The 23102-nt window shown below is 51.1% G+C and overlaps 2 protein-coding genes across 5 annotated transcripts in view; one reads left to right on the top strand and one right to left on the bottom strand.

The window, feature by feature from the left end:
- Positions 1 to 23102, bottom strand: part of lrp1aa (low density lipoprotein receptor-related protein 1Aa) — a 181923-nt gene that overhangs the window by 49920 nt on the left and 108901 nt on the right. For all 4 annotated transcript variants that reach the window (XM_088914172.1, XM_088914177.1, XM_088914182.1 and 1 more), the window contains 16 exons: positions 22324 to 22488; positions 21344 to 21588; positions 19293 to 19424; positions 17615 to 17842; positions 16732 to 16906; positions 12786 to 12880; positions 12099 to 12248; positions 11676 to 11816; positions 10594 to 10719; positions 9530 to 9661; positions 7933 to 8067; positions 7257 to 7386; positions 7048 to 7174; positions 6790 to 6941; positions 6381 to 6505; positions 5424 to 5798 (listed from right to left, as the gene is read on the bottom strand). In XM_088914172.1, coding sequence (XP_088770298.1) covers positions 5424 to 5798; positions 6381 to 6505; positions 6790 to 6941; positions 7048 to 7174; positions 7257 to 7386; positions 7933 to 8067; positions 9530 to 9661; positions 10594 to 10719; positions 11676 to 11816; positions 12099 to 12248; positions 12786 to 12880; positions 16732 to 16906; positions 17615 to 17842; positions 19293 to 19424; positions 21344 to 21588; positions 22324 to 22488 — 2633 coding nt within the window. The remainder of the gene's footprint in view (positions 1 to 5423; positions 5799 to 6380; positions 6506 to 6789; positions 6942 to 7047; positions 7175 to 7256; positions 7387 to 7932; positions 8068 to 9529; positions 9662 to 10593; positions 10720 to 11675; positions 11817 to 12098; positions 12249 to 12785; positions 12881 to 16731; positions 16907 to 17614; positions 17843 to 19292; positions 19425 to 21343; positions 21589 to 22323; positions 22489 to 23102) is intronic.
- LOC148841450 (galanin receptor type 1) lies at positions 721 to 4327 on the top strand. Its single transcript, XM_088914190.1, has 2 exons — positions 721 to 1485; positions 1996 to 4327. The coding sequence occupies exon 2, from the start codon at positions 2039 to 2041 to the stop codon at positions 3065 to 3067; it is 1029 nt and encodes a 342-aa protein (XP_088770316.1). The 5' UTR covers positions 721 to 1485; positions 1996 to 2038; the 3' UTR covers positions 3068 to 4327.

The raw sequence follows: 23102 nt of genomic DNA, 5'->3' as shown, positions 1-23102 counted from the left end.
ATCCGTGTTGATTTTAAAAGGATAAACTACTTTTATTTTTTAAAAAAGGTCTCCGTAGTTTCAAAACTCAGTTCTCTTACGGTCACACAGGCAGAGGACACTGGGTTCAGCTGCTATTTTAGTTCAGACCCTGAGATTCTCGAAGGACAAACCGGGGGAAAAGAGCAGTTCTTTCCCACTGTGGGGCCTGGAGTTATAGGTTTATTACAGGGACCAGCAAGACTAGCCCTGGGTAGCTGCAAAGCAACAGGTATTACAGCTACCCCTAAATCAAAATCACCAATTTCGAAAGAAAAATTCAACTCCGGTCAATGACGTAGGTGAGGTTTCCATTCCAAGACCCAGTTACAAGAGTAACTGGACCTTGGATTTACGTCATCACCAATTTTAGGATTAGAATCTTTCCTGATCCGGAAGCTATCCCAGACGCATCGCTGCGAGTTCCCTATGTAACACTCCAAAACAAAGGAGTACTCACAACCGCTGGCAGTCATCCCCAAGACACCTGATAACCCACAGCTCAAAGCCCAGCAGATACTGTGCAAACAAGCGTACAAGAGTCTATCTGTAACAGGAGAGAGAGGCACTTCAAGGCTTTCCACCGGCTCTCTTCAACTGCAATCACCATAATGGATATTTTATTTTTATGGCTGCAATACAAGCACTGGACACTTTAAAGATTAGAGCTTGCTCTTTGGCAAGGGGCAATAAAGCTGTTTTTTTTTTCCTTAAGAGTTCAGTGCAGAGGTGGGTGCGGAACTGAGGAGTCACGTCACAAACCTGCTGCCTTGAAGAGGCAGCGTGAAAACTCGCCACCCAGCACATGGAGTAAGTTCAGGGATAATCTGATTCACTGGACAAAGTCCCCTTTTCACCAGCAAACACACTGTAAGTCTACAAACAGAACGGACAAGGTTTTCCAGGGCAATGCTGTTGCTTTAAGGAGAAAAACAGCCAAACTAATCAGTTAGAACCCTGGCAGCCCGTGTAAGACCAGGGGAGGTCTTGTTTGCGTACGAAGATAAACGGGAAAAGGAACACCAGAGAATGATGACTGAAGACGAAAAGGTCGCGCTGCGGACTTAAAAGAGTCGCCTGCACTGCCGCAGACACAGGAGCCAGCGCCCGGCAGCTGCCGACTCACAGGGGACACGAGGAGCCTTGTGAGCCCTGAATTTGAGAAGAGATCGAGGTTCAGGCGAATGCCGGGGGCGCGCTGCGCGAGTAACCCCGTCGCACGGCGTTGAGCTCGGGTTCTGTAGCTCACTCGGCCGCTCATCATCACCGCCCAAGGTCCCGGCAACCAGACTGACCCACAGCTGATCCCAGAAACTCTGAAGTGTGAACGTCAGGCACTCCACTGGAATATTAAAGAGTGAATCGCCCGGCGTTAATGTGAGAATCACTGCGTGATGAGGCCCAGGGAGTGATTTGTCCAGCGTTGCTTAGTTGCAAAAATCAATACTTCTTCAGTGCCAGGAGGAGGTAAGCTTTTTTTTTCTCATTCCCTCAATTAGAACATAATTAGAATTTGAACGTGAATTTCGGACACTGTTATTTCATGAAATGTATTAGTGTTTAAGAAATTTTAAAATTAGGCACTGAGCGGAAGGTTTTGGTGCTGAATAGCGATAATTAGGTTTACAAAGTGATTTTTGTAACAAGTATTGCTTGTTACGAGAACAGACTTCCTTCTGGTCAACTAATTACTGCTTTGTTAATTTGTTAGTTAGGGCAGCGTACAGACCTCGCAGAGATCACTTACTTTGTAACAACAGCGATTTAGAGAGAGCTGAAAGATGACGGCAATCTACAGGTAAGTCCAAACAATCAGAACAGTGGACGTTTTCCAGGCTGTACGGCTTTTTACTAAATTCAGAGATGAAACTAGCAAATTATTCCTTATTAATGACCACTGGGATTTTTCTGAAAGCACTGACAGTGAATACAGCAACCAATACATTTTAAGCAGGGTTTTTTGTAACCTCTGTTCAGATTGTGCAGGGCTGTGCAGGGTCAGAACTGTCAGGGAGTCCCCATGGAAGAAGGGTTTCTGTATCTCGAAGGCTCCCCTCCAGAGAACGGCTCAGCTGGCCCAGAGGACACGTCTGGGCTGTCGGACGTGCAGCGGATCGTGGTGCCCCTGCTGGACGCCCTCATCCTGGCGACGGGGGCGGTGGGCCACAGCCTGGTGGTGCTGATCCTCTTGAGGAGGAGGAGGAGCCAGCGGCGGCATGGCACCGACACCCTGCTGCTAGCGCTGAGCTCGGCTGACCTTCTCCAGCTGGCCTGCCTGCCCTTCAACACGGCGGCCATCGCCCTGGGCCGCTGGCCCTTCGGAGACGTGCCCTGCAGGCTGGTCAGCTTCCTGGGCGTGGCCTGCTCGTGCGCCAGCGTCTTCACCCTGGCCGCCCTGGCCGTCTCCCGCTACCTCACTGTGGTCCACCCAGCCTGGGCCTACCGCTCCCGCTGCGCCCACAGCCTCCGGGTGGCGGCGGCGGCCCTCTGGGTGCCCGCCGTGGCCCTGGCGGCGCCCCAGTTCGCGCTCCGCCGGGTGCGCACCACCGGCCAGGTCTACTGCTTCACCTTCCTGTCGGACCTCGGCCAGCTGGTCTACAGCGCCGCGCTCTTCCTCTTCGGCTTCGCCCTGCCGCTCGCCATCATCGTCCTCATGTATGCCAAGATCTACGGCTTCCTGCGTCGCGCCCGCCGCCAGGGCCACGCCCCCCAAGTGGAGCGCTACCAGGCCCAGGTGACCCGCACCTCGGCGTTGCTGGTCGTGGTCTTCACTCTGTGCTGGCTGCCCTCCTACATCCTCATGTTCTCGCTGGTGGGCCGCACTGTCTCCGAACTCCAGTACGGCGCCTTCCCCATCTCGGCCAGGCTCCTGGCCTCCTCCTCCACCGTAGCAAACCCCATCCTGTACGTCTTCACCTCGCAGAAGTTCAGGCAGGACCTCTGGGCTCTGAGCGGCAGAGGCAGGTGCTGCCGCTGTCCAAAGAGCGGCAGAGACACCGTCAAGCCCTTTAACTCGGTCGAACTGGGACCTCCTGCACGGGGCTCCTGAGAGGACGTTACAGAGCTCATTCCAGACCCAGGGGCAGGGATGGGATTGTGAAACATGTCTTCCTCTGACTTCGCATGTGCCTGGAACTCTCCAGTACACCTGTACTTGAAGGGATATTAATTCCAAGAAAGAAGAGACCTACAGAACGCAGAAGGCCGCTGTACTGCCTTTGCAGCCAAGCCTCGCACTCTAGTCATGGCATCCTGGGTGCACACTGACAAAGCTGCAGACGTACAGGGCTTACCAAGACTGACTGCAGGCTCGGAGCAAGCCAGACAACAGTACAGGGCCAAAACGCACCATTTACAGTAACACCTGGGAGGCTATCGGCTTCAACAAAAAATATTTCAGCACCAGACAGAACACATCTCTCCAGACAGGGCAGCTGACTAAATATGGAGACAACACTCAGGCAAAATGGACTAAAGATCTGAATCTGCACGTCTAAGCAAAAGATCCAAGATAGGTTACTGCCTTTGAATAGTTTTAAGTTTCAGCATTGATAACTGACAATCATGGCTGCTGTACACACATATGTATCCATATTAAGGTCACAAGAAAGGTTTCCAGCCAGGTTCCCGATGCCTTCTGATTTGCAAAACTGTGAAAAGTTTTCAGTTGCACCTGTCTCAAAGAATCTGCACTGCTGGAGGGACAACTGGAGGTAAAGAGCAGGAATTAATCACTTTTTCCCCCACATCAGCTAGCAGTTCTAAGCGGTTCTGTTTTTGCAGGACGCTGGAAGGCTGTGAAATCATTACTAAGAAATGGTTAGGGATCGCCTTTCATTGTCAACGTTTATGAAAGCTTGTAACGTGCTGGAAAACAAAAAAAAAAAGCCGACATGCGATAAAGTGGGAGAGGCCTCCTATTTCCACATCTACGGCTCAGACGCGGGGAAGCAAGAAGCTCCCAGCAGCAGTCTGCGGGTCTGTGCCATCACAGCGCAGTGAAGAATGGATTCATCATCCAGTCCCAGAGCTGTCACAGCTCTCCGTTCAGCGGGGGGGGGAGAGACGGGCCACAGGCTGACACATTGTCAACAGCCAGGCTCCCATTTCCCAGCAAAATCGGAAAGACAGAAAAACAGGTCACAGCCAGAGCAAACAACCGAAAGGCTGACAAACACGTTGTAGGGATTAAACCTGAATCAATTACCTGGTATCTAAATGCGTGCTATTCATTTCTAGCTCTGTGTTACACAGATTTGCAGCACAAGTGTTAAAGGTGCTGGAAAATAACCAAGATGTAAAAGCAGCAATCTATCTGCTCACATAAAGGAACATCCTTAATCACACATCAGTTTCCTTGTTTGTTTACAACTACTAATTTGCTTCACAGACAGGGAGAGAGCCTGGGGTCAGAGCGCAGAGTCAGCCATTGTACAGCGCCCCTGGAGCAGCTGGGGTTAAGGGCCTTGCTTAGGATTCCTCTGCCGGCTGCGGGACTCGAACCGGCAACCTTCCAGCCACAGACGCAGTTCCTTAGCCACGGAGCCACCGCTCCGCCCCAACAGAATATCCCTATTGCTTTGCACAGATGGGAAAATTAGGCTAAAGGTGTAACATCCTCAGTTGATAATACTGCACGCTGAACATTTTACATTCACTGACCCTGTTCTCATATGAGCCAGGGAGTCCAGGGGTATAAACCTTCATGGGACTGTGAGCTGGTAATCCCCTCCCATATGGGACAGCTCTGTATCCACCAGCTAGTCAAGAGAATAATTTGCTAAACGACAGACGAGCACAGCAATAATACTTGATTTTGCTGTCAAGTGCAAAGCAAACCCTAGGTTCAGTAGACTACTACTGCTTCTACTCCTCAACTGGCCTTGGCCAATGAGATCTTTGAGATTTTACTACTTAAAATCTGGGAAGGAATGATCAATGCAATTGGAGCATAATCCACAGAAATACCTCCAACACAGCTACACAGTATGGTTTAGGAGAAAAGCAGGAAAAGAAGTATTGGGAAGACACAGAAAGCACAGTGGCCAGGTAATGATACTGCAGGGTTATAGGCTTAAGCTCATCTGGGGGGGGGGGGGGGGGTGTCTCGGTCTGTGTGGAGTTTGCATGTTCTCCCTGTATCTATGTGGGTTTTTGCTGGGATCTCCAGTTCTCTCATTTACCTCCTAATGGTTAACTTTGTTAACCATGGTTAAAAAATAATTAAACCATGGTTTAATTGGCTGGTCTAATTGATATTATAAATGCACCCAATACAATTAGAAGTGGCCAAATGAGCTTGTTGGACCAATTGTCTTCCTCAAAACTTGTGACCCTTCTGATGTGCTGGAACTGGGCAGTGGGGACCTAGGGGGGTTGAAAGGGCATCAGCCGGTGCCACTCACTCTCCACGACGGTCTTGCGGTCTGTGCCATCATCGTTGATCTGCTGGATGTTGCCGAAGTGGATGTCGCTGAAGAAGATGCGGTTGGCGCCCTTGCCCCCGCCGCCCCGGTAGTCGAAGGTCAGCGCGATGACGTTCTTCATGTGCTCCGGGTCCTCGAAGGGCTTGATGGGCGCGTTGAGGTTGCTCTCGTCCGACAGGTGGATGCTCTTGAGGATGGTGCGCTCCGAGTACAGCAGGTAGCCGTCGTAGTCGCGGCAGCCGCGCCCATCCTCCGCCAGCATGCCGTGGGCGCAAGCGCAGGTCCTCTGCCCGTTGCCGCGGTACAGGCACAGCTGCTGGCAGCCGCCGTTGTTGTCCTTGCAGATGTTTGTGCCTAGGGGCAGAGAGGGAGGGGTTACTCACCGGTCACAGCAATGCAGTCACTCTTCATCCTGCACACACGCTACAGGCCTTTAACAAGACACTAAAATCTGATATGATCTGATATGATCTTCAGACGAAAGAGTGACTAGTACTCTGAATATAAGTGACTTCATTATGATACAGAATTACATATCATCAGATCTTTCCTGGTCTCAGTTGCAGTCCATCTGTTTTGCAGTGTTACTCGTCTGCAAAACTGATGGACTGGAGACACAGCTCCTACATACTGCTGGTTTACAGCAGAGGTCAAGGTTCAATCCATGCCCCTTGAGGCAAGATAGAAGTGGGAAGGTAAGGTGTCTGTTATAGTGGTGCACAATGCCACAATAATTGGTTGACTGCTATTGGTAGGAGCAAATGCACATGCTCTTGGAACTTCCTTTCAGTTCTAATGCAAAGTTTCGATTCCTACTAATCCAACACAATTTTACTGGTCATCAGCGGCAAGGCCAATTAAGCAATTGCATATCTGGCAACTAATTGGCTCTGAAGAATGAACGGCCCCGCAGTATGAGCACAGGGGTTCCCTCACCCTGCTGCCTGGCTCTGTTGAAGACCTTGATGTCCTTGAGCTGGACCCCGATGCCCGTTCGCAGGGACACCGAGTCGGTGGCGTTGTCCTTGTTGCCCCTCTTGATCGAGCCGTTGGCGTGGGTCCTGCGGGCAGACATGTTGGAAGGGAGAGAGGGAGAGGGTGGGTGCTCACTCAGCAGAGAGGAGCTCGGCACACCGTGCACACGAACGGAGAAGAGGGATGAGAGAAGAGACGGCGCAAGAAAGGAGAATCAAGAAAGGTGTGAGAGAAAAGAGAAATACAGAGGAGCTGGTGTGCAGAGAGATAGAAGGAGGGTTAAATGGGGAGCAGAGGGATTCAGAGAGAAGAGGAGGAGGGGAGGAAAGAGAGAGGAGAGACAGATGACGAGCCTGCTGTGTCCAGGCACCTGTCACTCCAGTAGATGTAGCCCTCGAAGATGGACACAGAGAACATGTCCATGTTGTTGCTGGCCAGCACCACCTCCCGGTTCTCCCCAGTCTCCAGGTTGATGCGCTCGATCTTGTCCATGCGGGCGTCACACCAGTACAGCATGCCCTCCTGGAAAACACGCAGCGGAGAAAGAGATGGTCAGAGTTTCCCAAGGGTTTTTCAGGAAGGGCACGAGCAATAGAGAGCGAGAGCATGTGTGTGTGTGTGTTCGGACCTCGTAGTCAATGGAGATGCCATTGGGCCAGCTAATGCTGACGTTGACCAGCACCGATCTCTGGGAGCCGTCCAGACGTGACTTCTCGATACGGGGGTACAGACCCCACTCTGTCCAGAACAGGTATCTGCAGAGACAGGGAGGCAGGGGTGAGACGTACAGACAGTGAGGGGGATGGGGTGCTGGGCTTTTTTTCCCCACATTCTCACCCTTTCGCTGGGTGCACAGTGACGGCACGGGGCTTGTCCAGACCCTGCGAGATCACCACGTATCGGAACGAGCCGTTCAGCCGGGCCACCTCGATCACATCGAAACCCTGGTCGGTCCAGTAGATATTTCCTTCAAAGAGGGAGAGAGAAAACGATTGCTCTGCTGTCTGCAAAACACCCACTAAAAAGTTCTGGAGTGCAGACATGACTATTGCACTGCTGGGAGTCTAGAACAAACTCTCCAGCCATGTTGTTGAAGCCGATTCCCTGATTTCCCTCAGGAAACAGTTGGACAAAATCCCCCAATCAGAATGAGAAGCACTAACTTACACAAAGGGTGCTGGGAGTGTGGAACAAGCTACCCAGCCACGCTGCTGGAGCCAATTCCCTGACTTCCTCCAAGAAACAGGAGGATGAGATACTTGGTCGAATCAGCTGCTGATAACCAAGAGCTCTGGTTTGTAACCTTTCTTGGAGTTTCAAGAGGACACACCTTGCATGCTACAGCAGGTTTCCTTAATGGTTGGTGCTTGGCAGCTTGGCAACAGATTTCATTTCAGTCAACGTTTTGGAAAAGAGCAAGAAGGGTTCGTCCGGTGAGGGAAGACACTGTCGATGCCAACAACAAAGGGGAGGGGAGTCATATGGACTCACCCAGCTGTACCCCTCCCTTTACCTGCGATCCAGTCGACGGCGATGCCCTCCACGCGCCCGATGCCATTGGTCACCACGTCCTCGCGCCAGGTCTGGTCCCGTTTGGCTCGGCTGATGGTGCTCAGACCCATGTCCACCCAGTAGATGGTGTCATTTTCTGTGTATGGGGTGGCGACAGTAGCAATCAAGATAGCATACTGCACTGTACCACAGACAGCACAAATCCACAAATCCACAAGACAGGGCCAGACAAAACAAAGCGGAGTACGGCCCAGTGCTATTAATCATGCTGATAATATCGATCCTTAGTGTGCCTCACTATACAGAACACAAGTGTAATAGACGAGGGAAACTATAACAAGGATAAATTAACAATAAGCTTAGTTTTTTTTATTCTGTTTTTTTTCCAGCGTAAAATCATTTGTTGTTTCGTAATGCACATAAACAACTTGGAATCAACAACCGTTTCTTCATGTCTCAGCTCAGTGCTATACCTGCTGAACTCACATGGACAGAGTGTGGACATTACACTTAGCACAATCATCTATAGACAGGGCTGGGGTACCTACAGGTTCTTTCCAAGCCAACTCTAAACAACCTAAATCAGCTGGTTATTGCATTAACAGCAACATGTTTTAACAGCTCCTCCCAGCTCTTCAGGTTCTGCTGCTTTAAAGACACCAGGAAAACTTGCAGACACACTGTCCCCCCAGGACCAGGACTGGACACCCTGCAGACACACTGACCCCCCCAGGACCAGGACTGGACACCTGCAGACACACTGACCCCCCAGGACCAGGACAGGACACCCTGCAGACACACTGACCCCCCCAGGACCAGGACTGGACACACTGCAGACACACTGACCCCCCCAGGACCAGGACAGGACACCCTGCAGACACACTGACCCCCCCAGGACCAGGACTGGACACCCTGCAGACACACTGACCCCCCTAGGACCAGGACTGGACACCCTGCAGACACACTGACCCCCCAGGACCAGGACAGGACACCCTGCAGACACACTGAGCCCCCCCCAGGACCAGGAATGGACATCCTACAGACACACCGACCCCCCAGGAGCAGGACTGGACACCCTGCAGACACACTGACCCCCCTAGGACCAGGACTGGACACCCTGCAGACACACTGACCCCCCAGGACCAGGACTGGTCACCCTGCAGACACACTGACCCCCCCAGGACCAGGACTGGACACCCTGCAGACACACTGACCCCCCAGGACCAGGACTGGTCACCCTGCAGACACACTGACCCCCCAGGACCAGGACTGGACACCCTACAGACACACTGACCCCCCAGGAGAAGGACTGAACACAATGCAGACACACTGAGCCCCCCAGGACCAGGACTGAACACCCCTGGGACCAGACCGGACACCCTGCAGACGCACTGACCCCCTTAGGACAGGACTGGGCAGCGCTACTCTACAAGTTTGGATACAGCAGGGCCAGCACTGATAGGAGAAGAGGTGCAACGCTCACTGATGCCAGCCTGCGGACGTCCAGTAAGACTGACAGGGAGAGAGCCTTGGACAACTAACTCCGCCGGTCGCAGTCAGCCTTGGAGAAAGACATGGTGGAACAGCAAGTCACTCACCAGCATGGAAATCAATGCCCACGGCCAGTGATGTGCCCGACATTGGCACAAGGGCATCGGACTTGTCAGTGGGCTCCAGGGGGATGCCCCTAATCCCTTCATGGACCGAGTACAGGAGGAACGAGCCCACACCTGGCACAGACGGAGGGACAGAAAACTCCATGAGGTGGCTGAGTGGGAGAGGCAGGAAGGAGAGACGTGTAGCACAACACCTGATTTCTTTGCAATTTATTTTGCTTCATAATCAAGACCTTTGCCTCTTTTAAAAACCATGATGTTAGTACTATTTTCTCTAACAAATTAGGTTCCTCGCAGTTTTGTCCTTAAAGGGGAACTGCAGTCCCAATTTCTCAGACCAGTTATTAAATCTCGGTAACAAAATGAATGAAGTGACATTATAGAAAAAATTTACAAATTCTGAATTAAGCACAAAATCGTGAACTTTGTGAAAGTACTGCAAGTTGCCATGCTGTTACAAACTTGCATTCAAGTTCCCAAGAACCATGTTGTGATGCAGCCCTTCCTGCTCACTAGTCACTGTAATGACTAATGTACTGTGACGTGTAAGTGAGTAACTACAGGTTGTGCAGCAGATATTTCACCGCAGAAATGTTCCAATGTGATCTGCATGCAGAGTCGACAAGTAAGAAGTATTTGTCCCCAAAACCATCTCGAAATCTAAAACAATATTTCGAAAGCAATATTTCTATTGGATTAAAAGCAATGTATTCACAAGCCTGCTTGTTTAAATGTCATGCTGGCTGTGCGTACCTGGAAATCGAATCTATTTTGTGATGTAAATTGGACGTTTTACAAGTTACTGTGTAGATTTTACTTTTATTGTGGTTTGAAATGCACTCATCAATGCTCATTCTTTCTAAACCCTGAATTATGAAAATAGTGTTGCAGTTCCCCTTTAAGTATGCCTTGAATCAAACAAGAGCACTTGAACACACAGAGGTCAGCCCCTGTTAAGGCTTCCAAAAGCGTTACATTCAGGCAGGTGTGGACGAGCCGCCCAGTGGAGGTCGGTTTCAGTCCACTCCGCCGGCCGGGCACCTTACCCTCGCAGGACTGCTGCCCGCTCCTCAGGCTGTAGCCCGCGGTGCACATGCAGGCGCGCGTGGTGGGCGAGGTGGGCAGGCACAGCTGGGAACAGTCCCCGTTGTTCTTGCTGCAGAGGTTGGTACCTGGGGAGAGGGAAGGTGAAAGTGAAGCACCTGATCCCGACACCCGCACAGCATCCACGGAAAAATACAAGGTTACTGCCACACCAAAGCATCCTGGAATGGTTTTTATTCCTAAATCCTTGTTGTTATCCTCAAATGATCTGGGGTCTCCAGCTCAGCTATGCTCCAAGAGAAGTGCTTGTCAGTTCAGTTCAGTTTATTTGTGCAATGCCATGAAATGCTTATTTGCATGTGCGCTCCAATACAAAGACATTAAGGAAATACCTAAACATAAACACAGAACAGCAGCAGCAACAACAGCAGAGTTCAATAACATACAAGTCAGCACAAGCAGTGTGCAAAAAACAAACATCAGTGTGAGTCGGTGGTAGAGGCAGAGTTCAACAATCTGACATTTTATGGGAAGAAACCATCTCTGAATCTAGAGGTGCAAGCCTTTATGCTCCTATAACGCTTACCAGAGGGCAGGGGAGAGGGGAGAGAAAAGTGAGAGGCCCCATTTCCATCGCAAGTGATCAGAGGAGGACAGACACATCAGCACTGCAGACTGACAGGCAGTAGGATCGCTACTGCATCAGAACATCAAAAAGGCCGCAAGAGGTTAACTTTTTGGCCCATTAAGCTCATGTGGTTCTTTCTCCAGTCCTATGACCAGATGTGGCAATAAGGATAACAGTCTCCCTCCACAGACAGAGAACATTTAGTATCGTCAATCAGACCTGATGGGCAGCAGTGTTGACCACCATCACACACACTGTTAACTGTGCATTCCCCGGCCAATTCAAACGCACAATCCTGGCGCAGTAGGAAGCTCCAGTCACTGTCAGCCCAGTCTCTAACCACCAAAATCTGGACTCTAGGGCTTCACCCTGCAGCCACATCCCCCTTGTTTTTCTCTGGACCCAGAGTTCCAGGTATCAAGATGCAGCCAGGCATGGCTGCCATGGTGTCCTCACCCTGCTGCGCAGTCTCGTTGTACACTTTCATGTGCATCATGGGAGACGTGCTGTTCCGCAGCACCTTCCAGTTCCCTCCGTCCTTCTTGTCACAGGTTCCTATCTGGTCTGTGCCCTGGTCTGCCCACCACAGCTTGTCCCCTGCACAGACAGCACACCACCCAGGAGGGCAGTGCCAATTGCAGGAGGTTAGTCTCAATAAACAATAGGCACAGAGCCCGTTCATTGTGCTTCAGGCAGTGACCTGTACTTCTTCTGTAAAAATAGCCAAAAGATACTACCTCCTAACACATCCTCCAATGGGCATACTACTTTGCTTCATGCAGTAACCAATCAGCTTGAGGCCCCTTTCAGAAAGCAGCCAATCAGCTCGGGGCCCTTTTCAGAAAGCAGCCAATGGGAACACTTCCCCCGCTCCCTTACCCATAATGGCCAGCGCAGTGGCCTTGGTCAGCTTCCCCCTCACCCCCTCGATGACCTCCAGCGCAGAGCCGTCCAGCCGGCAGCGGCTGATGGTGCTGTTTCCCGAGCTGATCCAGTACAAGAACTCTCCTTGGTAATCGATGGAGAGACCTGGCGGAGAGAGGAGAGGCTGTGAAAAACAGGGTGCGTGACAAGAAGGAGAAATCGGGAGGAAGCGATAGAAGCACAAGGGGAGAAAGAGAAAAGAAACGATGACCTAGATTTAGGCTGAAGGGAGAGAACGAAATGAAAAATAGGAGAACAATAAGAGGCTCATTACATGTGATAAACCTTCTGCACTCCATGCTGGGAAAAAAGGCACCTGGTCTAGCAATAACTTTGCAATTTGTACCCAGTTGCACACAGGAAGATTTATTTATGTGTGTTTTATTGTACATCTGCACCTGTACATAAACACAACGTCTCTCTGCCCAAGCTCAGCTGTTCTGGTTGTGCTGCTGGTGCACTCTCTAGCCTAGAGTGACACTGTGCAGCACAGCAGCGCCTGCAGCGTCATTTGCATTTGTCAGCCACCAGGGGGTGCTGGCGCAGCACCAGAGAATGGTCAGCTTCAGGTTCACGTCTTCACAGCAGCACTCTTCTGCAAGCACGTGCGGAAACTCGATCCAGGGCTGGTCCAACACTCACCCACGGGCCCCTTCTGATTGGTGAAGAGGACGGTGTGGTTGGTGCCGTCCATGTTGGCACTACTGATGTTGTCCCCGTCTGTCCAGTACAGCTTTCTAGAACAAGAAACAACAGGGGAATGTATTATTTTAAAACCGTACATCATCCCTCCTTTGGCACTTTCCAGAAAAGAAACCGCTGTCAAAAAATGCCATTGAGTAATGCATTAACTTATTGTGTAAGAATTTTGTGAAGTCAACTTCCCCCAACACCCCTCCCTAAGCAGAATCCTCATCTAGAGAAACAGCTGCTGAACATCTGTCCTGAATGGAGATGAAAGAGGAGGGTCTCTAGACTAAATAAACTAGGTTTGAAGATTAGAGAGAAGAATCAGAATTAAGATACTGATGACCATATAAACCAAAGCGCATAAATAGCTTTCTTTTGCCCAATGTCTATCCTGTGCTTTCAAGAAAATAAAGAGATCACTGGACAGTTAGAATTTGAGTACAGACATGTTCTATCAACAGCAGAAGAGGAGGAGAAAGGCTACAAACTGAGAATGTCATTCACCCCATCTTACTCACTTGGCAGCAAGTACGATAATGTTAGAACGAATCTCATCCAACGGTTTCTGAAAGGATGAGAATGCATTTGAACATGGCTGAATTATGTTGTTCCAGGCACCCACAACCCTTTGTGTAAAGTTATGCCTCCACTTTTCAGTCTTATGTGCATTTCTTCTTAGCTTCCACTTGTGTGCTCACTTAGTTTCACTGTTAGGCCCGAAGGGCTTTCTCGGCTCTTCCTGAGATTTTGATTAAAATGAACAGATCCCCCTGTAGTCTCCTCCATGACTGAAGACACTGATATCTTTGTGACAACAATTTGTGACACATTCCTCCAAGGCCAGGAAGTAACTATGCTGCCCTCTGTGTTGCCTGTTCTGGGCACTGATACAGCTGGGCACAGGAAGAGGTACTGCAACAGAGGACCTGTTACAGGATAGCGGGACTCACAGTAAACCAGGTGACCTCATGAGCTTCAACTTCATCAGAAATTCTTTTAACTAAAAGGATACATGGTGGGGACAAGGGTGGTGGGGGGCACAACATTCTCATCTCCTCAGATCTCCAGCCATTCCTCCCAGAAGCCAAATAACCTACCAGCCCTTTTTTGGACAGTGGGAGGAAACCCACACAAACACAGGAAGAACATACAAACTCCACACGAACAGCACCTCAGGTCAGGAACTGGACCCAGGGCCCCAGCTCTGGGAGGCCGCAGGACTAACCGCTGCTGCCAAAATAAACCCAGATCAAACAGAAGAAAAACCTTGAGCGTATTGGAAGATAGGGAGGGGCGAGACGGGAATGTGTGTCCCCGCTGTGCTGTGTCGATGGCGGGGGTGAAAACCTCGCGCTGGCGAGAGTGAAGCACGCCGGCGTGTGCGCCACACTGCGGGAAGCGGGCGTGGGATTCGGTGTGTGCGTGTGTGCGTCAGGAAGGACGCCCCCTCTCGTTCCGGTCAACGGAAACAGCTGCTTCTCATCAGCCAGTTGGCCGCAGGCCCCCCCAGCCGCGCTACTCCTGCCAGAGGGTTTCCACCCTGCTCCAGATAGGAACGGGCCTGGTGTTCGAAGCTGCCACAGAACTGGGATACGGGGAGGCAAGAATACGAGTGAAGCCAAAATCTCTGACAAGTTTCTGTCTCGGCAGCTTAGAGGCACGTATTGCTGTTCCCCAGCGCCTCAGCCGAGAGGCTCCCGCTAATTGATCACCTGTGGGCAATGAATTTTCCTCACAGGCTTGCTCTCGCTGTCCCTCTCAATGAAGCAGCAAGCCTTTAACGCAAGCATGCAGCTCGGCTTGTCAGCTGCTTCTTTGTTTATTCCAGCATACCGTTCGTGGCAGCAGTGATATATATATATAAAATTCCAAAAGCAAGAATAGAAAAGCTCTTCACTGGCTACATGAAACTTCTGGAAGCTGTGATTTCGGCCAATGATGGTGTTACTAAGCACTGACTGACCGTGACTTTTGCATGTGTCAATTCACTCTTTATTATTTTGAATATCTACAAAGCTATAAATAATTACTAACTGTGTATTAAAATTTCCATTTCTACCATGCAGGGGATGTGACAACTACTTTTTACTTACAGATTCAAAGTTTCACTTACAAACGTTTTGCACACAACGATGTATCACCCATTGGGGCTACAGAGTGCCACACTGCTGAGGCCCTGGGTTCAATTCTGGACCTGGAGTACAATCTGTGAGGAGTCTGCATGTTCCCCTCCTCAGGGAGCTCTAGTTAACTCCTACAGTTCAAAGACATGCTGGGACGTTAATTGGCTTTGGGGAAAAATGTCCCTGGTGTGGGTGTGTGTGCCCTGCGACTGGAGTCCTGTCCAGGGAGAATCTCGCCCGCTGTTTGCTGCGATGGGCTCTGATTCCCCTGCAGCCCTGAACTGGCTGAAGCGGTTGGAAAAAGGGATGAATGGATGTCACTTGTACGCATATGTAAAGATGTACTAGGAGATGCTCTTAAATGCTTATTTGCCGTTTATTCGTAAGCAGAGTCTGTTAAGGAATGAAATCGTTCTGCTGCTGCCTGTTGCCGTCTGCACTGGCCTGACTGAGGGTTAGGAGGGGCGCGCGGAGCTCAGTGCCGTGTGCAGGGAAAGCAGGAAGAGTGTAGGCACAGCCTGGCTCATCCCAACCGCACTCCGGCCTCTTGATCCGCTCGCTTTTCCTGCCGCCGTGCCCGACGGACTATTCGCAGCCGCCTTTCCCGTCTCCCGCCTCCTGCCTCTACAAACACCCTGCCTCTTCCCCGCATCCTCGCTCTGAGCAACACACGGAGCGAGCGAGCATCTGCTTCTCATTTTGCACGCCAAGAAGCCCAAACCGGAAACATTCCTTGGGTTAAGTAGGTCTTTATAAATAAATAAGTCAAAGAAGCAATTTTTGGAAAAGAAAATACCCCTCTTCCTCTTCCCCTGCGGTTGTCAGCAATTCACCAGGCCCGGCAGGGAGAGACAGAGAGAGGAGGAGTGCAGTCCAGGCCAGAGCTGGACTGAATGTACAGTACTGCCGGGCAAGAGTGGGCCTTGGGAGGAGACTGTGGGGGGTGTAAATAAAATATACATGCTGGATATACAGTAACAGCCATCTGCTAAGCTGGTGCAGAAGAGGGCTGGGCACCAGAGACGCAGATGGCCCAGACGGTCTGCTGCTCTCTGCGGTTTTAAAACCGTAGGTTTTTCCCAACGTGCTCTGTCCACGCTGCTGATGGCAAGTCCCTGGATTTGAACAAACAGGGTGACACGCTCCCCACGCCGCCATGCTTTGTGAAGAAATAACACAGAGAGCCAGGCTCCACACACCAGCTGTAAACCAGTCTGCAACTGTGGAGTAGAAAAAATCCAATTCCTAAACCCTCGAAAAATGCCATAAAGGGGGGGAAAGCTAAATCCCTTCAGTTTTCTTGCCAACAGAGATGTTGTCTCTAATAAACCAGAGAAAGGCATTAGTTTAAACCAGTGGTTCTGAACCTGTGCTGCAGCCTGCACCCCTTTGATTCTGAAAATATGTTCTTGCACCCCACATCACATATCACTGAAGTAGGTCAGCTCTTTAAAACCCAAGATAAAGAAATAAATACATAATTCTATCTTCATCTCTCCGTAAAATTACAAATAAATGGAAAAATGACACTTTTTTAGGTTTACCTTAAAATACCTAGGTTTGATGAAGCAAACTAGTTGTACTTACTGTATGTGCCTGAGCTTCGTTTGTGTTTTAAGTGATTTACTTTAAAATCACTGGAAACAAAAACACTGGAACGTGTCGTACCCCCAGTTTAAGAAGCACTGGTTTAAACGAGCCTTGCAGGCGCGCTCCCACTCCTGCGGAGGAGGGGCTGATCGGCAGCGCAGCAGGAAGATGGCAGGCTCTCTTACCCCAGGATGGGGTGCAGCACCAAGCAGTGGGGCTTGTCCAGCCCCTGGATCACGGCGTTCTTGAAGGAGCCGTCCAGTCGGGCCACGTTGATCTGCTTCTTGTTGGTGTCGTAGCTGGTCCAGAAGAGATTCCTGGAGACCCAGTCCACCGCCAGGCCGTGGGCGTTGGGCAAGTCTGAGGGCACAGAACGCAGCGGATTACACCGCCATCTCCCGACAGGCAGGCAGGCACACAGAACACGAGGCCGGGGCGCATGGAAGAACAGGACCTAAGCTAATATGTTAATCCCAGAGCGTTTCTGGGAAAGAGTAGGGGTGTTAACCATAATGTGTCCTGGCCAAATTCCCCCCTGGCCTTTACCAAATCATGGCCTCCTAATAGTCCTCATCTATGAACTGGCTTCATCACTCTGTTCCCCTGCCAATTGATAGCTGATAAGTGGTGAGCGGACTGGCACATCATCCAGGTGGGGCTGCACACTGGTGGTGGTAGTGGGATTCCCCATTACCTGTAAAGCACTTTGAGTGGAGAGCGTCCAGAAAAGCACTATTATTATTATTATTATTATTATTATTATTATTATTATTATTACTATTAGAGAGAGTTAACACTTCTAGAACTTGGATGACTCTCATGGTAACATTTAAATGAAGCACAATAAAGCACAACCTCTACAATTGCCCCAAGTTTGGCTATCAGGTCTGAAGCATGCTGGACTTCCACTCTGGGTGTGCACAAAGTTAGGCTAGTTCTGACCCAGGTTATAGTCCAGGTTAAGAATGGACAGCAGGACATGTAGTGACCTGGTCCGTGCTTGAGGTCCGGGGACCTGAGTACAAAGCTGAGTGACCACTACAAGAGGCAGACGTCGAGCTCTCCTACCAGCGGACACCACCGTCTCCACCCCCGTGCCGTTGATGAAGGCGCGCTTGATGGTCTGGGTGCGCACGTCCGACCAGTAGATGCGGTGCTCCTGGGCGTCGTAGTCCACCACGGTGACGTTGTCGATGTCGGGCACGGTGAAGGAGATGATGTAGTTGTAGTAAGGGTTGTCGATGTCCACGCCCCGGATCTCGATCTGCCGCGCGTAGAGCAGGAACTGACGGGACTCTGCGGGAAGAAGGGGGGGGGGGTGAGCAGAAGAACCGGGAAGGAGGAAAGGAAGGGATTGTGGGTAAAGAAGAGAGACATCAGAGGCAACTTGACACAGCTGTGTTTCCTAATCTAACTACAGGTTAAATGCAGGGGTTTCAAAATTCCTGGTGAGTCTAGGGCTCAGCACATTTCATGTCCAACCAGCGATGATGCAGTGATTAACCTCATTATTGTCCTAAAATACAGGATCTTTCTTCAGTTGCACTTCATCACAAAAACATTGCCTCACAGGTACAGCTACATGTAAAACATCTCAGAGCCCAATTAGAAGTATCACAATTATGTGCTTTAATTAAATAGGCGGACTCACTATGTAACAGAGAGCTCAGCTGGAGCAGACACCGGGAGCCGCGAAGCTCTCCGACACCTGCAGCCCAGAGCAAGGAGTGCGACATTCCCAGAGGGGGACGCGGACGGACATGTCAGGACCAGGCCGATAACTCCGCTCGGCCGGCCTTATCTCCTGCGACTCCCCCCGTTTGAGGACCTCGGAATGCGAACAGCAATCGGGGAAAAAGGCACGCGCAGCGAGGAGTCAATTAACACAGTCGCCGCGCGGGAGAAAATAAGCTGCACGCGCACTTTATCAGGAGACCCGAACCGATTCGAAATGAATCTGTCTTTGCGAGTTAATGGGCGGCTTCACCTCTGCGGCCTTCTGCCGCAATTAAGCTTAGACCTGCAGCCGTATAATTGGAGCCACGCACCAGAATACTAAGCACCTTGTGAGCAGCGTGCTAAAACACAGGGCAAAAACCTGGCCTACTGAAGCAGCACTGCTGTTAGCAGAACATGAATCATGCAGGTGGCCCAGATCTCAGGCCACACACACTGAAAAACACTCAATCATAACTCCAGGATGAACATTCCTGACACAGGTGAGCTGATCTCAGACAAACACTGATAAGACAATCAGATGCGACCGTGAGGTTCTACTGCTGCTTTCTTACAGGATTGCTGCTTTCCTGCCTAGCCACAACGCCAATCAGACTGATGGCCTTTTCCCCATGCAGGCAGGGAGGCAAAGGGCAAGGTCATTTCCGATTAGCAGCCCGATGTTTCTCATCACACTGTGACTGATGAGTCTGGCCTGCCAATGGATCCACCCGCAAAGAAGCCCAGACTGCATCGACACGGCCACAGTAGCGGGCTAATGAGTTTCATTCATTTACATGAGGAACACGTTTAGTTCCGCCTGCTGGGCCAACAGGTCTGTCAGCCCTCCCCCCCATCGCCCCCTCCCCCCCCCCAGTCTGCAATCGCACGGACAGCACTTGCACGTAATGAAAAGAAACCGCGCAGAACGAGACTCCCAGGCAGTGAGCACGGGCGTGGGTCAGGCGTTATAACGCAGCTCACAGCTGCTTTCACGAGCCAGAGCCCCATCCTGTGGGAGCGCTCTCACCGAAGCAGGTGTGGTTGTCCGGGCTCAGCTTCATGAGGTGGGGGCAGGCGCAGGAGAGGGTCTGGTTGTAGTTGATCAGGCAGAGGTGTGAGCAGGGGCCCTTGCCTCCGTTGGCCGCACAAGGGTTGGGAGCTGGGGAGGAGAGATAGCAGGGAGGAGGACAGGAGGAGAGCGAAGAAGAAGAAACAATGGGGGGTCTTGGTTTTGACCACAGACAGTCAACCCTGGCACTTCCATTGCATGCAAACTTTGAACCAACGAAGCAATTAAGTTAGAGATGAATTAAGCAATCGGGTGAACAAAGTTTGCTCAATTCGACCAGTTGCTTAATTAATCTATAACTACGAAATTAATTAATATACTCTTAATTGGTTCTGCTATCAAAGATCACAGAGCTAAACTGTAATTAAGACTCGCACTTAAATGGAACAGTCCCCCCCGATCGCGTCATTCATGTGGACAACAGTCACGTTGTACATCTATTCACTAATGAAATGAGAAGAACAATTCGTTACCCTCAAAGTGATCATGAAAACCAACGAAACTAATGCAGCTCATGGCCACTGCACTGAAGAGTGCACCCTGAGACACATAAACTGTAGATGGTTCCTGTCACAGGGCCTACAGTAGCAGGAGTTTGACTGACGCCCTCCAGCACAGTATCTGGAAGATTGTTATGACACCCTGGACAGCACTTCCCTGCTTGTTTTGACAGGCTGCCAGGCCACAGGACCCTCAGTCAGTCAGTATGGCAGAGCCCCACAGATACAGCAGGGCTTACTTACATGCTAGCACTGGTTATGTGGGTCTTTACCACAGTGCTGTACAATTACAAAAACACAATCAATTACCACACAAATAGGCAAATAAAACCCCATGCGGGAATGGCCTGGAAGAGATGAGATTTGGGCTGCCTCTGCTGAAAACGATCCATAAGAAAGACCTGCAGGATCCAAACTGGGCATTATAAACTGTTGCCGAAGTAAAACATAAAATAAACCAGCCAGGGCGATGAGGCATGTGGTATTCTGACCAGCTCCCTCGTATTCCCTGGCTCAGTGCTCTCTCTCACTAATGTACACTGAAGAAAGATGTGCGTTTGAAAACACAATCGGTCATTTCTGACGTCAAGCTCGGGGACTCTCCACTAATGTGATTTAACACTCTTCCGATCCCATTAAAAATTAAAAATGCTGCGTGCGTATTAGGAGGGAGAAGTTCTAAATAAACAGGAGCCGTTTAGCAGCCAGAGATCTGAGGCCTAATGGTTTTGACGGGAGCTGTCAGCTGTGGTTAGCTTCACTGTTGTTGACAGGGTGAGGGGGGGTGGGCTGTCAATCACCACGTCTCCTCGTTCCCTGCTCCCCCCTGGTGGGTACCGGGGTGTCTCGGCAGATTAGTGACAGAGACCAGGACAGGCTGCGCCGCCCACAGCTCTCACTACTGTACTGGGCTGACGACTGACTTTTCATGCTCTGCATAACAGTATCTGAATCGGAAGGAACAAAAAAAAAACAGACACCAAAGGTCCTGCTTTCACTATGCCCTGTTCCACCCATTTCCCATTCACCCTTCTCTACTCCAGGGTTCTCACTGCTGTTCAGCGGTTACGTGTCCAAAAAGTGACCTACAAGGCCACTGTTATCTCCTCTCTGTAAATCGAGACTGGCTGTCTGGTTGGAATTAAAGAGGATTTGAATCTTCCGAGAGCGGCGTGGTGGCGCAGTGGTTATCATTGCTGCATCTCCGAGCCGGGGTCCTGTCTGCATGGAGTTTGCATGTTCCCTGTGTTTGTGTGGGTTTCCTCCAGGTGCTCCGGTTTCCTCCCACAGTCCAAAGACATGCTGGCAGGTTAATTGGCTTCTAGGAAGACTGGCCTTGGTGTGAGTGTGTGTGTGTTTGAGTCCGTGTGTGTCCTGCAATGGACTGGCGTCCTGTCCAGGGTGTACCCTGCCTTGCACCCACTGCTTGCTGCAATAGGCTTTGGCTCCCCCATGACTCCAAATGGACAGGTTGAAATCAGACAAAATACCAGACACGGACTGTCCTACCTTCAGGCTGCCTGGAGGGGTGGTAGACCTGCAGGTCAAAAGGCTGCGTGTTGGTTCTCTGGACCACGGTGACGTTGTGGCCCGTCCACTTGTTGGCCTTGGCCAGGGTGTTGGTCCTCCAGTCTGTCCAGTACACCTCCCCCCCGTACATGGTGACGGCGAAGGGGTGCGAGAGGTACTCGTGGCCCCGCAGCACCTCGATCAGCCCCGTCCCGTCGTACTGCGCCGAGTAGATCGCATCCGACCTGGAGGTTCAGGGGGAGGCCGAGAAATCGCAAATGATGTTACAGAAATTCGGGCAGCTCCAATGCTGTCCTGCTCGCCCCCCTGCCGGAGGCCTGTGAAGCAAGCTAGCGTTATCATGTCAGCTGCCGTGATTACACGATCAGACAGGATGCCTGTTCCACCTGTCTTGCAAGGCCTGTTCTGGCAGTGCTCTCGGCTCCGTTACAGACTTCTGCTCTGATCCACTGCCTTACTCTCTTACGTTTGTTTTCCTTGCCTGTGTTTCTCTTGGACTCTTAACACTGCTTCGCTCTGACCCTGGCTGCGGAGTCCCTTCTGTTCTACTCGGCTACGAACCTGGATCTCCCGTCTCACATCCGGCTTTGGACTTACCTTTTGTGTTGTGCCTCCTGGTTTCAGCCCTCGTTCGTTCATGACTTTAATTCTGGACTGCGTTAAATCTATGCTTTTGCCGCATCTACCTGCAACCTGGCTACGAGCTCTGCTATGCTCTCAGACGACTCCGAGCTGCACTGGGTCTGCCTCCTGCTGTCTACTCGGTTGCTAATTATGCCCTGCACATGGGTTCTCCCGTCTAACCTCAGGCCGCTGCTCGTAGGAAAGACATATAGATATAACTGGAAGAGGAGGAATCAAGCTGCTGACTGTTATCTTCACTTGAAAACTAGTGGGAACGGACCCGGGCTTCCGAGCAGAGAGGACAGGGCCTGGACAGCCCAGGAGCTGGTGCTGACCTAGCGTCGATCCAGAGGATGCGGAGCTCCAGGTAGTCCACAGTCAGCCCGTTGGGCCAGCCGCCGTTGCCTGTCTCCTTGTGGATGGTGCGCCGGCCCTCGCCGCTCATGGAGGCCGCCTCGATCCGCGGCTGGCTGGCGTCCCAGTCCGTCCAGAAGAGGATCCTGGGAAGAATGACGGAGACAGGGGGGGGGGGGGGGGAGTTGTGGATCTTGGTTAGTGAACGTGGCCAGTTCCACCTCCTCACCATGCAGTTTGCCACTCGCTCCCCTTGTGAGTGGGCAAGGAGGGCAGGGGCTGGGGTGTGTCGCCCGCCCCGCGGTCCGTCAGCCCGCGGCTCATGAGCAGCACCTGCTCTGCCCTCAGCGAGTAACAGCATGTACAGCCCAGGCCTGAGGACAGGGGACCAATTTAACACTGCCGCAAGGCATGTGCCAGCTGCAGCTTCGGAGAAATAATTACCCTAACGTGCTCTAACGAGGTCGGGGCACAGTTCAGTACAAGCTCCTCAAACACTTACATCTTGCTCTGTGTCGCTTCGCGCTGTTGCACGTGTGTGAGAAATGGCGCTGGGCTGTGGGACAGTACACCTATGGCTCTCATCGCCTGGGCTCCTACATATTAATGCTTCTAGAGCGTTCCTTTTTTCATTCCGAAGGATGACCTAACTTATAAGATGTGGTAGGATTGCAAATTAAACCTCTAAGATGTGTTGGGATGGCAAGCTGTTGAAGTTGCATCTTTAGAAACTGATGCTTCAAAAGCGACCTGCAAAGCT

Source organism: Atractosteus spatula, chromosome 1 (assembly GCF_055471065.1).
Source record: "Atractosteus spatula isolate fAtrSpa1 chromosome 1, fAtrSpa1.hap1, whole genome shotgun sequence".
Classification (NCBI taxonomy): Eukaryota; Metazoa; Chordata; class Actinopteri; order Semionotiformes; family Lepisosteidae; genus Atractosteus; species Atractosteus spatula.
The sequence above is the reverse complement of the archived record's forward strand: the minus strand, read 5'-3'. Positions and strand labels throughout refer to the sequence as shown.